This window comes from Gekko japonicus, unplaced genomic scaffold (genome assembly GCF_001447785.1).
Source record: "Gekko japonicus isolate JY-2015 unplaced genomic scaffold, Gekko_japonicus_V1.1 scaffold4339, whole genome shotgun sequence".
NCBI classification, from domain to species: domain Eukaryota; kingdom Metazoa; phylum Chordata; class Lepidosauria; order Squamata; family Gekkonidae; genus Gekko; species Gekko japonicus.
The window spans coordinates 76,934-94,131 of NW_015163217.1; the positions used below are offsets into that span (position 1 = coordinate 76,934).

The window sequence follows — 17,198 nt, forward strand, 5'->3', positions numbered from 1 at the left end:
GGAGAGGAAGAAGATGGGTATGGCGAAGCGGGCGCTCCCTCGTCTGGTGGCCTCGCTGCGGCCGGTGAGTGACTGGGGGCTCTTGTTTGGATGGGGGAGGTGGCCTGCTTGCCTCTGTTTCCCGCTCAGTAAAGCTCAGTTGTAAATGGTGGGGCGTTAACTCCCCCCCCCCAACAAAAAGCTCCCAGCGACCGTGCATAATGGAGACCCGAGTTCAGATTCATCCCAAATTAGGAAGAATGTCTGGGTTACGTGGAGTTCAGTTCGCATGTGACAGCAGACATACATCTCTCGTGTCCCTATACACATCTGTTTGATAGTGGGCTTCTCCGACTCTGACTGACAAGTAGGGAGGAATATTGATTGTGTTCTGTACTGGAAGCAGAGTTGAGGGAATCCACGCGCACACACACACCTCCATGAAGAAAGTTTTTATCTGGAACCTACAAATGGTAATATCTGGGCCATGTTCTCAAGTAACATGTGAGAATGTATTTTGGCAACAGTCACAGTGTACTGATGTGGGAGTACACAAATGCGTGTATAAAAGGAGAAGTTCAGCCAAAGCATAGCATAATGTGGAGGACTGGAGCTTTGTGTGTATGTGGGGTGAGGGGTCTTAGTTGACAAGCATTTTGGGGCCAAACAATCCGATTCTACAGAGCGACCCTGCAGGCAGTGAAGTACTGGCTCATTGCTACAACCTGTGTGTTTGGAAAGATAGGTGGGACAAGAGCCCGGCTGGCAGAAGTATAATATCCTGAAAGTGCTTGTAGCCTTGTAAGGGAAACTCCGCATTCCTGTTTAAAAGAGGGACAGACTAAAGAAGTTCTTCAGGCTAGTCCATGCCAAAAACCTTCTAGTGTGGCTGAGGTGATGACCTTATACTGGGATGGGCAATTTTTTTGCCTCAGAGTCTGCTACTGAAGGCTCCGTGTTGGAAACCAGCTCTTGTTTACAGCTCTGGTAATTGTAACAATTTTTCAGCTGTGGGATGGTGAGCTGATGCTGTCAAATTGTTAAGGGGCTTGAGGGCTGGATGAGAAGCTCCTGTGTGTTAGATGTGGCCCCTGAAGTTACAGTTAACTCACCTGTGCCCTTGGCAACTAGAATAACAATGATCCTTCAATGTCTCATACATTAGGTATGCTAAATGAGGGTGTGTGTGAAAATGTATTGCTAACCCCTGCTTTGGCTATTTTTTCCCCATCCTTTTTTCTTACAGCTCAGCTCAACAGCTGGTACGCTTCCCAAGCACGTTAAAATAGTTGAGGTTGGTCCAAGGGATGGCCTGCAGAATGAAAAGGTAATTAACAACATCAGAGATGCCCTGCTGGATCAGACACCAGTGGTTTGTCCAATACAGAATCTGGTTTCACACAGATCTCCTGAGTGTCAACAAAGAGAAGCAAAAGCCTTCCCCTGTTGCTGCCTTTCAGCACTGGTGTACTGCTTCTGAGTGTGTATCATCATGGCTAGCAGCCATTAATGGCCCTTCTACATGAACCTGTCTAATCCCCCTTTAAAAACCATCTATGCTTGTGGCAGTCAAGCAGAGCATGGCTTGCACCTGCAGTTCTTTTGCTGTTTTCTTATTCTTGAACCTGCTGGTTTTCAAGCCATCTGTCACAACAACATCAATCCTAAGATTTTCCTCCCAGCTAGAACAGTTGTTGAAGTTCAGCCATTCCACCTTCACCTTGCATCCTGAATTCCATTTCCTATGCAAACCAAACACACTGGTTAACAGGAGTATGCTAGGGTAGGCCAATGGCTCATGTAGAACCTTGGGTAAAATCTCAGCTTGGCTGTGGAGTCCCCGGACAGACACCCTTGGGCAAGCTATGTTCACACGTGTTCAACTCCCCATTTCAGCCTTTTGGTAAAATAGTTTTCATTTTAGGCTATCTGTGAAATGGGTGTCAGCTGCCTCTTCTGATGTGAACATGGGTGACTGCAGAAACCAGATCTCTTTCTTGACATGTGTGAGCGTTTTGTGACTTTTGATATATTGAATCTGTCACGCATGTGACCTGTGGGCAATAGCGTGTGTAATGGCTGTAGGATCCCAGGTTGAATGTGCCCTGTATTATATGGACTTACTAAATAACCTTGATTATGCATCTGTAAAATGTGGAAGGGACGGGGCCAGCACTGCCAAGAGAATGGCCTCAGTGCCACCATGAGTGGATGCAAAAGAACTAGGTGAAGGTGCTTTGAGAGCCTGTGGTGGAGCTGTAACGTTTATTGCATTCAGGGTCAGTGGATCAGTGATGGAGCTGCTGCTTTGCATGTGGAACGTCCCAGGTTCAGCCCCTGGCATCTCGTTAAAGCGTGCTTGGTAGCAGGTGCTGAGAAAGCCCTTTCTCTGCTTGAGACCCTGAGGGTTGCTACTGCTCAAAGCAGACAGTAGAAAAAGATAGTATGAGATGGCGTCCTAGTTCAACCAGTCGGGGCTGCTCAGTTGGGTAAAGGTGAGTGCTGACGTCTTTGGAGTCTCTGCTCTGCGTTAACCCGAGAGTGGTCGAGGAACATTTGTGTAATATTGACTCTGCTGTGTTTGCCTGTTCTAAAGTCAGTTGAGCACCGGTAGGTTGCAACAGAGGGAATCTTTTGCTGACTAGGCACTTGGCCAGAGGGGCAAACTCCTAGAGATGGAAAAACAATTAAAGCAGGTCTTCCGTCTATGTTAATGATGTACAAGATACATAATATTGGATAGAGAACTGGTTACAATAGCAGCATTAAGAATTAAAGGTAAAAGAGTTACAATGACCAGTCTTAAAAAACAAATAAAAAATGCTTCCCACCTATTCCTCCTCTCATCTCTGATATGCCAGTCTGTCTCACCAGTAAATTTGTTCACCCTATTTGCTACTCAAGCGTAATACCTTCACTTTTCCCCTCCCATCCATGCGGCCCACTTTCCTGTCTGCTACTGGTGCTATAGCTTCCTGCTTTTCTCAGGATTTGTAGGTTATCATTTTGTATTTCCACTTGGATTGAAATCCATACTTTACTAACTGTTCATCTGTGCAAGCTCAAAAGGTGGGTTACTGAATCAAGTTATTGCATTGTTTGGGGCTTTGTTTTTTGTTGTTGTTGCAAATCCAAGTGTTCCCTCAGGTTTGTGGGAAAATTCCACCTATCCCCTCCCCCCGGATTTTTTCTTATGCACATGACAGGGCCATGGTCAGAATTAGATTACCTCCAAATATAGGGAAAATCACATCATCTTGTTTATCTGCAAATTGTGTGAAGCCTGATGCATTAATAAATTTGGCTTCTTAGTAAATGCTTTCTGCTTTCAGTTTTTGAAACTTCTGCAGTGAGGACTAGAAAGTCCCTTTTTAGAAAATTAATGCTATAATCTTAGGATTCCAAGAAACTATAGGCCATATGTAACAGCACCAAGGTTCTGTCCATGTGTCACGTACCCTCACTTAGACTGCATGGAAATAAATGTGTTGCTTAATTTTTAGGTCTGTCCATATTTCATAGAATCATAGAATGTTAGAGTTGGAAGGGACCTTGCAGGTCATCTAGTCCAACCCCCTGCACTCTGCAGGAGCATAGCCGAAAGACAGCCCTACATACCTACAACATACCCGAAAGTTGGTCGTCCAGCCTCCACTTGAAAACGTCCAGCGAAGGAGCATCCACCACCTCCCAAGGCAGACTGTTCCACTGCTCAACTACTCTTACAGTTAGGAACTTTCTCCTGATATTTAGCTGGTAACGACTCCCTTGTAATTTCCACCCATTAGATCTAGTCTTGCAATCCGGAGCAAGAGAGAAAAAATCTGCTCCATCTTCTACATGACAGCCCTTCAAATACTTGAAGACTGCAATCATGTCCCTTCTAAGCCTTCTCTTTCCCAGGCTAAACATACCCAATTCTTTCAGCCTTTCCTCATAAGACTTGGATTCCATCCCTCTCCCCATCCTGGTTGCCCTCTTCTGGACACGCTCGAGCTTGTCCCTCATTGTGGCTTTTATGCATCCGGATATGGGCCTTACTGAAAGCGTATGGGAAAGCTTTGTCCTGAATGAAACACACCTGTATTTGTGTTCCAGTTTGAGATTAAAAGGAGGGGGAAATAATGTTAAGGACTTTTTTGGAGCGAAGACTGTTTTATCTCTTTTTCTTTTTCCTTTGTAGAACCTTGTCCCCACTCAAGTGAAAATAGACTTCATTGATATGCTGTCAGAAACTGGTCTTTCAGTCATAGAAGCTACCAGTTTTGTGTCTCCTAAATGGGTCCCTCAGGTTAGTAGTGGTAATAAGTTTTTCTCCTTGAAGACCTGCTAGTGTACAAGTCGGATAGTGGCACAGGGCACACAGCATGGGCTTGTACATGGGAGGACAGAGGCTTGAACCTTTGCTGGTCTGCCTAATTTCCTTCACAGAGTTGTTTTGTGCATCAATTATGAAATCACTTTATACCCTGAACTAGAGATGTGAAAACTGGAAGGGGGGGGGCTTGTCCACCTGTTTCCCCTCCTTCTTTCATCCCATTTCCAGTTTGAGAAATTGAGAAAAGGGGTGTGTGTGGGGGTGGGGGGGGGCTGTATTTTTTTCAGTGTTTTTCATTTCCCTGCCGAACCTTCACAATTGTACCCTTAACTACTGGATTTATGATTGTAGTTGAAACAACAGTGGGCTGTTCACATATTTTGCTATGGACTGGGCTCTGCAGCTTTGGCCCCGAAGGAATTGAAATTCTGCAACCAGATAGTCCTGATTCTGCACTCATCATGCAATTGGAGCAGATTCATTTTCTCTCCTGCATTTTTAGCCGTCTTGTGTAATTTTGTTTGAGCTTTGCTAGTTACGGAAAGAGCATTGAAAATACATCCCCCATCCACTAAAGCAGGCATTTCCTGAGTCCTCAGCAGGTATTGCTCATGCAAGCTCTGCATAGCTCTGCCAACATGAGGACTAGAAACAGGGCTGCTGTTCTCACTAGCGCAAATGAGAGCTCTGGGAGCGGGTCAATGTGCTGCTGGGCATTGTGTGCTCACAAGGACTGGAAGCATTTGTCCCTGGTGCGTGGCAAGGACTGGAAGCACTTGTTTCTGTGGTCTCCTTGGCTGTGATGGAGAGCTGGGCTTTTCACAAGCGGTTCTCTCATACTTTCCAGGCATGGAATCGGAAACTGTGCGAAGGTTAAGCAGTTGGCAGCGAAATGGTAACTTCAGGCAACAGAATACTCTGGAATGTCTTAAGGTCATTTGAGGAGGTTCAAAGCGTTGAGGGTGGCTTGTTTTGTGTCTGTGTTGGGACCTAAGAATTCTTTAATGTGCCTTTGCAGCAGGTTCAACACACTTCTTTTTTTAAAGTACACTTTGTATTCCTGTGTAGATGGCGGACCACGCTGAAGTCATGCAAGGGATTCGCAAGGTTTCAGGCATCAACTACCCTGTTCTGACCCCCAATCTCAAAGGCTTTCAAGCAGCGGTAAGGGTAGCCTGCAAGGCAGAGGCTTCAAGGATTGGAGATCCTGAAATGGGAAATGCATATCTGTGGCTGTGGTTACACATCCTATTCCTTTGTGGCTATAGAGCTCTGTTTTATGTGCGGAGCTCCTCTGTTTGCAAAGGCTGGTCATTTATTTCAGCAGACAAAGCAGTTTCAAGTCTTCACGGCTGTGCAGTTCATAGCAGCCCTGTTCACAAGCACATGTTATAAAGAGACTTTAAGGAGTCCTCCCTTTTGAAACTTTTATTTAACAGAGGAGGACTATTATTAAAGGTTGTACAATAGCTTTTGAGATTCTTGGAGATGATTTTTGATATTTTTGATTAAGATGATTTATTATATATGTAGAAATTATTGTAAAAATATTTTTCAAAAAATATAAAATTATTTATGATATGTTATAATCATCTGTGCACGGTACTTGTTGTATGTTGGCTCTTTCTTACAAACATGTACATGTGCAGGCAGAATATATGTCTGTTCACTGTAAACTTGAGAACAGGCCTATTGTCTTCTTCCACTAAAAGTAATGGAGTGTCCCAGCACCTGGTCAGGATGCAGCTGCAGCTCTAAATCTGGGCGGGCGGAGGGGTGTGTGTGCTGTGTGAGAACCCTGAGCTTTTGAAGAAGGGGTGGTGGTACACCAAACATACCATGTTCTGAAAAAGTTCAGTAAGTGAATTCGTGCTCTGCTGCTTGTTACTGATCCCACTGGGTGGGTGTTATCACCATAAAATGGAAGGGGAAAGATAAGCGAGGTACAATGATCTAAATAAATTAATGGTGTTAAATTTTTGTTCGAAAGCAAGAAATTGCAAGTAGATAAATAGGTACCACTTCGGTGGGAAGGTAACAGCGTTCCGTGCACCTTGGTGTTTAGTCATGTCGGCCACATGACCACGGAAACGTCTTCGGACAGCGCTGGCTCTTCGGCTTTGAAACGGAGATGAGCACCGCAACCCTAGAGTCGGACTCGACTGGCTTTCGAGCAAGGGGACCTTTACCTTTACCTTTAAAAACCTCTGTAATCTTTGAGTTCCACTATATGATTAGATGCAGTCCGCCCAACATGACTAGAGGGGCGAAACGCCAGGGCTGTGCTTGCTTTAAAAAGCACGCACACAATTTCACTTCGTAGTCCATTGTGTTCTGAAAATTTGGGACCTGATCTTGAGGTTCCTGATGCTGTCTTACCACAGAAGGGAATCTTACCTGGTTCTCCCACTGTCTGAACTGTATGCTCAGAATACTTTATAGACCGTGACACAAAAAATGTAAAATATCACATGAAAATTCAGTTTAAGAGGCACAATCAGACCTCATTCCAAGAGCCAGCACAGGTGCAAAGAACTTGCCAGATTTTCTGGCAGGTGCCCAGTTTTGGGTTTCAATTTAGTCTCTGGAGCCAGGGGAAGGTAGTTCCTAGAGGCAGGTTTGGTTTGTTGTTGAGCTCTTCTGTATGTTGATTTCTCTCCTCCCCCCCCCCCTTATGTGTGGGCAGGTGGCAGCGGGAGCCAAAGAGGTGTCCATATTTGGAGCAGCCTCAGAGCTCTTCACAAAGAAGAACATCAACTGCTCCATCGACGAAAGCCTGCAGAGATTTAGTGACGTGCTGCGTGCAGCGAAAGAAGACAGCATCCCAGTCCGAGGGTGAGAGAGGTCTGGATGCCAGCTTCGAGGACAAAAGGGCATCTCTGTTTGTTAACCTGCTGGGATGTCGACACCAGAAGGGCAGCTTGTGTGGGGCGGGGGAGGTGGAACGGGAAAGGGCCCAGCATGACTGCCTGTTTAGGGGGTGTTTGGCTGAGTGACAGGGTGCTTTGTCTTCTGAACGTCCCAAGTTCAATCCGTGGCCTCTCCTGTTAAAAGGATCAGGTGGGAGGTGATGGGGAAGACCTTTGCCCTGAGACCCTGGAGAGATGCTGCCTATCAGAGTAGAGAAGGCAGTTGTTGATAGACTGACTCCATAGAAGGCAGCTTCACGGGCAGGCTGGGAAGACAAAACGGTCCAGAAAGGAGCCCCATGTCCCCCTGCCAGGTGAATTTGTGTGGCACTTGTGCTTGCTGGCCCAGTCTCCTGACCAAGTAGGGCTGGCACAGGAGAGGTGGTTTCTCAGGCTATCAGCCCTCTGGTACTTTCCCCTCCGGCTGTAATGGCCAGTCCGCCCTGCAGCTTCACAAAGTGTCTCTTACTCCTTTCAAGCCATGAGGGTGAAAAAGTGAGGGTGCCAGGAAGGGGAAGGGCTGCCTCTTTCTCAGTAAGAACGGCCTGGATAGAGCAGAGCCAAGGTCCTTTGCCTCTGGTCTTCTCTTCCCAATAGGGACCAGCCAGAAGGAGAGGCCGCCTGTATGGCTGGGTGTCTTGACCAAGTAGGGCTGGCACAGGAGAGGTGGCTTCTCAGGCTATCAGCCCTCCGGTACTTTCCCCACCGGCTGTAATGGCCAGCCCGCCCTGCAGCTTCACAAAGTCTCTCTTACTCCTTTCAAGCCATGAGGGTGGAAAAGTGAGGGTGCCAGGAAGGGGAACGGCCTGGATAGAGCAGAGCCAAGGTCCTTTGCCTCTGGTCTTCTCTTCCCAATAGGGACCAGCCAGAAGGAGAGGCCGCCTGTATGGCTGGGTGTCTTGGCAGGACAGGGTGGGAGGGGGGGCTCTCTCAAAAAGCATGGCCTTGCCTGTTTTCATCTTCCAGGGGCAACTGTTTGGGGTTATCGGTACTGTGCGTGGGTTTAACTATCTAGGTTTCTCTGGGGCAGCTTTTGCTGAAACTCCCCATGCCCGTTTCTTTCTTTTTTTGCAGAAAGGGGCGGGGCCAGAGTTTCCGGAATGTGGGAAGCTAGTGGCAGCGGGATATAATAACGCGAGCTTTCTTTCCCTGCTTGCAGATACGTCTCCTGCGTCCTTGGCTGTCCTTATGAAGGAAAGATTGCTCCCACGAAAGTAGCAGAAGTGAGTGCTTGCCATCCTTTGCCATGGACGTTTTGTGGTGTCTTGGATACACCCAGCATAAACATTGGAGGGATTGGGGAAGATGAGGGGAACACTTCCTGGCATTCTCTGTCCCTCTCGCCTGCTCACATTTGTATTGGTTTTGGGTTTTGTTGACAAGCCAGATTTATGCTTTTGTGACTTCTGTGAGAAAAGCAAGTTGTGTTAGCAGAAATGTGTGTTGCGGTGAGTCCCAGGCTGCCCTTTATGAAATCCCACCCTATCTTTATATCAGCTTTGCCCCACATCTGGTATTCCCTTACCTGCCTGATTGCTGGTATTCCCTTACCTGCCTGATTCCCTTACCTACCTGATTGCTGTAGTCATCTTTGGAGGCCCTGCTTCAGGTGCCCCAGCCTTTTGAGATTAGGCAGGTGGCAACCTGGGGGGCAGTGGGGGCTTCTCAGTTGTGGCACCAAAACTCTCTCCCCAGAGAGACTTGTATCCACCTTTCTGTTCCCATTTTCTACCAGCAGGTGGAGACTTCTAATTTTGTTTGGCGTTCCTCCGTGATCCATCCTTTCTGCCCAATGTTTTAATTGTTGTATTTATATTTCTGGTTGTGTATTTTACCTCTGGTTTTAACGAGGTGCCTTTTGTTGGTTTCAGTGCTTTTTAAGAATATGTTTAATTATTCTAAATTATAAAAGTAGAATTTCTCTCCTTTTTAGGAGAGGGAAATAAAATAATTTTTAAAAAAAGAATATGTTTAATTATGTACATTTTTAATGTGTTATCTGCCTTGGTAGCTCTGATCAGAGCAGAAGGGCAGGGTGTATGTTTCGCGCAGCCCAATGACCTGACATGGCATGCGGAATGGACAAATGCATGGCTTAATGTTGGGACATAGTATAAGTGTCAGGATCCACAGCAAGACAACGAAGTACACGCTTCTAGGAAGGTTTTACTTTTATTGAAAAGCTATAGATGCAGTAACATGAACACTGTTAGGAATGGCGGGTTACCTATGCGCATAATAGGATATAGGGCATTTGTATGCGCGCGCGCACACACACGTATTACCCAATTAGACGGGCTCCCGCATGTGGGCATTTGGCGGATTTTCTAATGGCTGCAAAGTAGGGGAAGTCAAGAGCTTCCCAGGAAAGGTAGACATACCAACTCCTCCTGTGACCTTGAGAGATACACGTTACAGCTTAGATGCCATTAAGTGCATGGGAAGGAATGCAAAGCAATTAGAAACATACACCATACTCATGGCAGCTACAGCTGACAATAAGCTGATTTTGGAGCTCTGTCTGGATGTGCTGGGTAGAAGGGTTGCCACAGGCCTCTTCTTTGTTGCCTCATGGCGCCCTTAGTCTTGTATCAAAATACCCTTTGTTGACTTAACAGGGAAGCAGTCTTTTACTGTCTGGCATTAGGGAGTGCTGTGGTATAAGTAGGTCTGATTGGGACGAAACAGGGTCCTGGTGCTGTGTGAGGAGAAGGAGATTTTAAAAGCCTGTATGCAATTACAAGCACACATGGTTACACTGCCCTTTATGAAATCCCACCCTATCTTATATCAGCTTGCCCCACATCTAGTATTCCCTTACCCTACCTGATTGCTGGTATTCCCTTACCTACCTGATTGCTGTAGTCATCTTTGGAGGCCCTGCTTCAGGTGCCCAGCCTTTTGAGATTAGGCAGGTGGCAACCTGGGGGGCGGGGGCCTTCTCAGTTGTGGCACCAAAACACTCTCCCCAGAGAGACTTGAATGCCCCTTTCTGTTCCCATTTTCTACCAGCAGGTGGAGACTTCTAATTTTGTTTGGCGTTCCTCCGTGATCCATCCTTTCTGCCCAATGTTTGAATTGTTGTATTTATATTTCTGGTTGTGTATTTTACCTCTGGTTTTTAATGAGGTGCCTTTTGTTGGTTTCAGTGCTTTTTAAGATATGTTTGATGATGTACATTTTGAATGTGTTATCTGCCTTGGTAGCTCTGATCAGAGCAGGAGGGTGTACGTTTCGTGCAGCCCAGTGACATGACATGGCATGCGGAATGGACAAATGCATGGCTTAATGTTCGGACCATAGTATAAGCTGATTTTGGAGCTCTGTGCTGAGTAGAAGGGTTGCCATGGGCCTCTTCTTCTTTGTTGCATCATGGGACCCTCAGTGTTGTATCAAAATACCATAAGAACATAAGAGAAGCCAATGTTGGATCAGGCCAAAGGCCCATCCAGTCCAATACTCTGTGTCACACAGTGGCCAGAAATACCAGGTGCCATCAGGAGGTCCACCAGTGGGGCCAGGACATTAGAAGCCCTCCCACTGTTGACCCCCCCCCCCAAGCACCAAGAAGACAGAGCATCACTTGCCCCCGAGCCCCTATCTATACCTTGTGGCTAATAGCCACTGATGAACCTCTGCTCCATATGCCTATCTAATTCCCTTTTGAAGCCGTCAGTGCTTGTAGCCGCCACCACTTCCTGTGGCAGTGAATACCCTTTGTTGGCTTAACAGAGAAGCAGTGTTTTACTGTCTGGCATTAGGGAGTGCTGTGGTATAAGTAGGTCTGATTGGGACGAAACAGGGTCCTGGTGCTGTGTGAGGAGAAGGAGATTTTAAAAGCCTGTTTCCCATTCAGATTAGCACCATTTAGAGCAGTGCTTTACCAAGTGAATGGATTCTGGTTCCAGCTGCAGCAGTAGTAGATAAAATGGGGGGGGTCGGGGGGGGGTCTTGCAGCTTAACAGCAGGAGATAACTATGGAGAAGGTAACAAAGAGGTCTCCTTTTGTCTGAGATCTCTTTGAGGGAATGGGATCCTGAAAGTGAGATGCCCCTCCTGTAACGCTTCTGTTCTGTGTTGCAGGTAGCAAAGAAAATGTATGCCATGGGGTGCTATGAGATTTCCCTGGGTGACACCATTGGAGTTGGGACACCTGGTAACATGAAAGAGATGCTTTCTGCGGTCATGAAAGAGGTGCCCATTGGGGCTCTTGGAGTACATTGCCATGATACCTACGGACAGGCCCTTGCCAACACACTGGTGGCGCTCCAGGTGAGTTTCTCCCCAGTGTTTAGGGCTCCACAGATGAAGGCATCATTAGCTAAAAAATAGATGGCTCAGGTAATGCACCCAAGCTGCATAAAGGAAGTGACCCAAAGAAAGTGTGTTGTTGGCCATTCTAACATGGGTGTGGGGAATTAACCCCTCCCACACACAATGTCTGCCATCAGACCTGTATACAAAGTGGGATCCATCCACAAAACTCTTCCAGAAGGAGTGTTTGTGCCCTGTCTGCCATAACTTTATCCTTCAGAATTGTGTCTTACATTCATGGCAACTTCTGATACTCAAAATAAACAAGGTTTTGAGGTCAAAAGCAGTGGGAGGAGGCACATTTTCCTGGGTCCACATCCTCAGTTTGAGTTGCTTAACCTACACCACTGTAAGTTCTTGGAGAGACACTTGGCAGGCAGCTCCTGGAGAGGTGTTGTTTCTTTTGCAGATGGGTGTGAGCGTGGTTGATTCCTCAGTGGCCGGACTTGGGGGCTGCCCCTATGCACAAGGAGCATCCGGGAATGTGGCCACTGAAGACATGGTGTACATGCTTCACGGCCTGGGCATCCATACAGTAAGTCTGCTGTTTTAATTTCTGCTCGTGTTGAGCTGTCATGGGAAGTGAGTGCTTTCTGCTGGGGCTGAATATGTGCTTTGTTTTAGAGGCAGTGTTAAGGAGTGTTTGCTCTGTCAGTATTTTGGATGCTGAAGGCTTGCAGCTTTAGCCTCTCCTGCTTGTACTTCAATTACTTGTATTTAAAATATGCATATGCCTGCCTTTCTCCTGACAGCTCAGGACCCAAGGTGGATAACAACAGCACAATGCACAGTACATTAAAACTGTATTCAAACTTTTAAAAACTTTAAACAATGCATTAAAATAACCAGTCTCTAAAACACCCTGTTTATAGCCAGGAAAACATTCCCTTTTGCTGAGGAGACACAGAACTGCCCTAAAAGTTCTCAAGAATAACACTTTTACAGCCTTGTCATAAAGCCTGGAAGATAGATGCCTCCCCATGACCTCTTCTGGGAGTCTGTGGCACATGCAGGACTTGTATCTTTTGAATTAATGCTTTCTGTCGTGCCTCTCAGAAAAGCTCCCAAGTCAGTTAACAAAAACTCAGAAAAATCAAAAACCTTCAAATTAATAATCACTAAAACAGCAAAAACAGCATTTAAAAACATAGCAATAAAAGCATGGGGGGGGGAATGATGAAAACATACACGTCATTTATTGAAAGATTGGGAGAATAAAGTCATCTTCACCTGGCACCACAAAGAGTCAAAGTATGTGCCAACTGGAATATCGCTAGGGAAGAATATGTTACAACTGGGATGCCACCATTAGGTATAGAAGATACTTGGATTCATAGTTCTGTTTTGAGCCCTGACTTGGATACCCCAGGCAAGCCTGATTTCGGGAGCTAAGCAGGGCCCGCCCCTGGCAAGTATTTGGATGGGAGACCCCCAAAGAATACCAGGGTCGGGAGGCAGAGGCAGGCTATCGCGCCACTTCTCTGAATTTTTTTAAAATTTTATTTATCTTTAGATTTGTATCCCGCCCTACCCCGAAGGCTCAGCATGACTTCCAGACACGGGCACACATACAGAAATACAAAAATACCCGGGGCGGGGACGACGACGACAACACATTGACATAGTTCTGTTTTGACTGATGGTATTACAGTAACAAAATCACAGTGCTCCGTTTGTCACAAGATGGGGTAGATCTTAAACCCAACGGTAACTTTCCCGAAATCTATCATCCTTTTCCTGCCAGGGGCACCTCGCACCCCCAAAGGGGCCAGATAGTGCCCCTTTGGTGCATAGATGGCAATAATAATAATAATATGATGGAGTAATAGTGGCGGCGGCTCCTACTCGAAAGCCTGGTGGAAGAGCTCCATCTTGCAGGCCCTGAGGAACTGAGAAAGATCCCACAGGGCCCAGATCTCCTCTGGGAGCTCCTTCCACCAGGTAGGAGCCGCCACCGAAAATGCCCTGGCTCTGGTCATCGCAAATTTAATATCCTTGGGGCCTGGAATTTCCAGGAGATGACAACCCCCTGATCATAGTGCCCTTGTGGGAACATATGGAGAAAGGCGGTTCCTCAGGTAGGCTGGACCCTGGCCATAAAGGGCTTTAAAGGTAAGAACCAGCACTTTGAAATGAATCCGGTACACTATTGGCAGCCAGTGCAGCGCTTTCAGCACAGGCTGAATGTGGTCCCTCCTCGAGAGACCCATCAACAACCTGGCTGCAGCATTCTGCACTAGCTGCAGCTTCCAGATCTGCGACAAAGGCAGCCCCATGTAGAGAGCGTTACAGTAGTCTAGCCTTGAGGTAACCGTCGCATGGATCACCATGGCCATGTCCTCACGGCTAAGGTAGGGGACCAACTGCCGAGCCAGCCGAAGATGATAAAAGGCTGCCCTGGCAGTGGCTGCCACCTGGGCCTCCATCGTTAAAGAGGAGTCCAGGCGCACACCCAAACTCCTAACCTCTGACGCTGGTACCTAAGGCACCCCATCAAAGGTCGGGAGAGGGAGCCCCAACCCTGAACCGATCCGACTCAGGCCCAGGACCTCTGTCTTTGCCGGGTTTAGTTTCAATCGGCTCAGTCTGAGCCACCCAGCCACAGCCTGTAACGCCCGATACAGGTCATCCGGGGCAGAGTCCAACCGGCCGCCTAGCATCAGATAGAGCTGGGTGTCATCTGCATATTGATGGCACCCAAGCCCACAACTCCGGGCAATCTGGGCAAGGGGACGCATGTAGATGTTAAACAACATTGAGGACAGCACAGCCCCCTGAGGCACCCCACACTCCAGGGGATGTCTCTGGGACTGCTGGTCCCCTATTGCCACCCTTTGTCCCCAACCTTAGAGAAAAGAGGCAAACCATTGAAGGGCAAGCCCCTGAATCCCCGTGTCGGCGAGGCGGTGGGCCAGCAGCTGGTGGTCGACCATGTCGAACGCGGCGGGCAGATCTAACAACACCAGTGCTGCCACACCACCCCGATCCAGATGCCTACGGAGATCGTCAGTCAAGGTGACCAACACCGTCTCTGTCCTATGATCCGGGCGAAAGCCGGACTGGTAGGGATCGAGGACGGAAGCATCCTCCAGAAAGCTCTGTAGCTGTAACGCCACCGCCCTCTCAATGAGTTTGCCCAAATAGGGCAAATTAGACACTGGCCGATAGTTCCACCTTCACCCCCGCCGCGAACATCAAGTCGAGCATGTGACTGGCCTGATACGTGGGAGCCGAAACAAGTTGAGAGAGTCCCAGTGACGCCATGGTCAATACCAGGTCCGTAGCCCGGCTGGAGGCCGTATTCTCGGCATGGACGAATGGAGATAGCCACTCCTCCCCCCCGCCCCTGAGTCCTCCATGCCCCAGTAGGAGTTGCCAGAGGTCACCATGACTTCCAGACACGGGCACACATACACAAATACAAAAATACCCGGGGCGGCGGGGGTGGGGGAACGACACACTGACATAGTTCTGTTTTGACTGATGGTGTATAAATTATAAATAAGATGAACCAGGTAAACTGCCAAGTAATAGATGCCGGTCATTTCTCTCCCCTGCCCCTAAGGTCCCTCATTTTGAGGTTTTGTCTTGGTAGGACTGCCAGCTGGCCTGGACAGGCTTGAATAGCCTCTTAATGTGTGGAAATGGGCACTTGAACCTTCTTGTGGCTTGGAGGTCTGTCAGAAACATCACCTGATGCAGATCAAACTGATACTGAAGTGACAGCAAGGGGGACCGGTTTAAAAGTTGGCAGTTGTGTCTGTTGGAAAGAGGCAGGATATTCAATTTAACCAGTTAACATTGCCTCCCTATATTTGCCTTTCTGAAACACGGAGAAGTGTGAAAGCTTCCTAGTTAATAGAAGGTGCTGCTGATTGTTAGAAGCAATTTTAGTAATTCTCAGAACTGAGACAACCGTGGACACTTAAGCCTCGTCTTACTGTCAGCCCTCCCCTTGTTGGTTTGTTGGCAATAGCTGAAGTGGCTGGAATTACCAGCTCAAACATGCAAGCATAGCTTTATTCCCTAACGCAGGGGCCCCCAGTCTTGTGGAGGCCGTGGACCCTTAGCCTCGTCTTACTGTCAGCCCTCCCCTTGTTGGTTTGTTGGCAATAGCTGAAGTGGCTGGAATTACCAGCTCAAACATGCAAGCATAGCTTTATTCCCTAACGCAGGGGCCCCCAGTCTTGTGGAGGCCGTGGACCCTTTGGGAATTTTGAGAGTGAGATCACCACAAAAAGGGTGGCTGTGGCAGGCAGGCCCAATCCCAGAGTTGGGAAGGTTGCAAGCCCAGTGCCTTCCTATTAGGGATCTATTTCCAAGTAGGAGTTCCTGACAGACACAAAGCCTCTTAGACTTTTCTGAAGTATCTCTTGTTCAGCTGAAGCATAGGAGAGTCAAAAGCAGCTCTTTGCTTTGAAAAGGAAGCAAGTGGTTGCTGGGAAACGCATTGCTGGGCCCCGTGTTGAGTATCACAGTCTGTGTGTTCACTGTCACGGTTTGCAATAACTGGCTGTCTGAAGGGGTCCATTGCATGTGGGTTCCTGTGTTCAGAATTCAGGTTCACATGCAAAATCAGTTATGTTTCTCTCTCCTCTCCCCACCCCCTTTCCTTCGAAGGGCGTGGACCTGTCAAAGCTCCTTGAAGCCGGCTCCTTCATCTGCAAAGCATTGAACAGGAGGACCAACTCAAAAGTGGCTCAGGCGTCTTGCAAACTGTGAAATGGGCTGTGCCTTCACCAGACTTGCTAGTAGCAAGAGGGCAGCGCTGGCCTGGCATCCGCCCCGTAGGCCGGCTCCCCTCGTTTTATTGAAGCACTCTTCGCCAGCCTTGGGACTTAGGTGGGCAGGGCGGTCAAGGTTTGCAGTGAAATTGGTCTGGGAAGCTGTATGCCCTTGAAGTGTGCCGGATCCCAAGGGCCTCTTTGAAGAGGACTCTGGTTGCTGCTGGCTTCCAAGGAGAGCAGGCCTCTTGCTGGAGAAGCAGTCTTTGGTTCTGGCTGTTTCACATGTCCCTTCGGAGCCAACTTTGCAGTTTGGGGTAATGCTGCATGGAAGAAAACCTCCTCTTGGGATGGATTGCAAGTCAAGCTGGTAGTCTTCTCAGCCTTGAAAGGTCGTTGCACCCAGCCCTTCTGCAGAGCATTTCAGCACACACTGACTGAACCGTCAAATCCAGGCGGCGGCAGCAGCAAATTAATCAGTGAAGTCAAATCCAGGTGCCCCAGGGAACTAATTCAGGCGGCGGTGGCAGCAAGCTCATCAGTGGGGCAGAAATCAGTGGCGCAAAATCAGTTGATTGTTAAATTGTGCCACTTGCAAGTTGATGTGGGGCTACTGAGTCACTAAAAGGGCTGTCCTGCAAAACACCTGTCTTGATCCCTTTCTTGCTGCCTGGCCTTTTGTGAAGGTTGGTGTCATGAGGAGAGGGGCTGGCAGATTTGTCTAGCAGATCAGCAGTTTCCAGGGAGAATATTCCAGCCACTTCCACACTTGTGGTACAAATACACGTTTGTTTTGAAGAGCCTCATTGGGCAAGAAATGATTCAACGCAGCATGCAACCTTACGCCTTTTCCGGACTGAATTACTCCTGTAAACTTACTCATTGGCAGCCAGTTGAATGGAAAAGAAATGTTTCTTCTTTCTTGTTCTTTTTTTTTTTAAATTAAAACCTACT

At 47.7% G+C, this 17,198-nt stretch overlaps 1 protein-coding gene across 1 annotated transcript; it reads left to right on the forward strand.

Moving 5' to 3' along the window:
* HMGCL (3-hydroxymethyl-3-methylglutaryl-CoA lyase) lies at positions 1 to 17,186 on the forward strand. Its single transcript, XM_015407172.1, has 9 exons — positions 1 to 64; positions 1,226 to 1,306; positions 4,163 to 4,270; positions 5,366 to 5,461; positions 6,984 to 7,132; positions 8,366 to 8,429; positions 11,290 to 11,478; positions 11,930 to 12,055; positions 16,141 to 17,186. The coding sequence occupies exons 1-9, from the start codon at positions 14 to 16 to the stop codon at positions 16,240 to 16,242; spliced, it is 966 nt and encodes a 321-aa protein (XP_015262658.1). The 5' UTR covers positions 1 to 13; the 3' UTR covers positions 16,243 to 17,186.
* Positions 17,187 to 17,198: the final 12 nt, after the last annotated feature.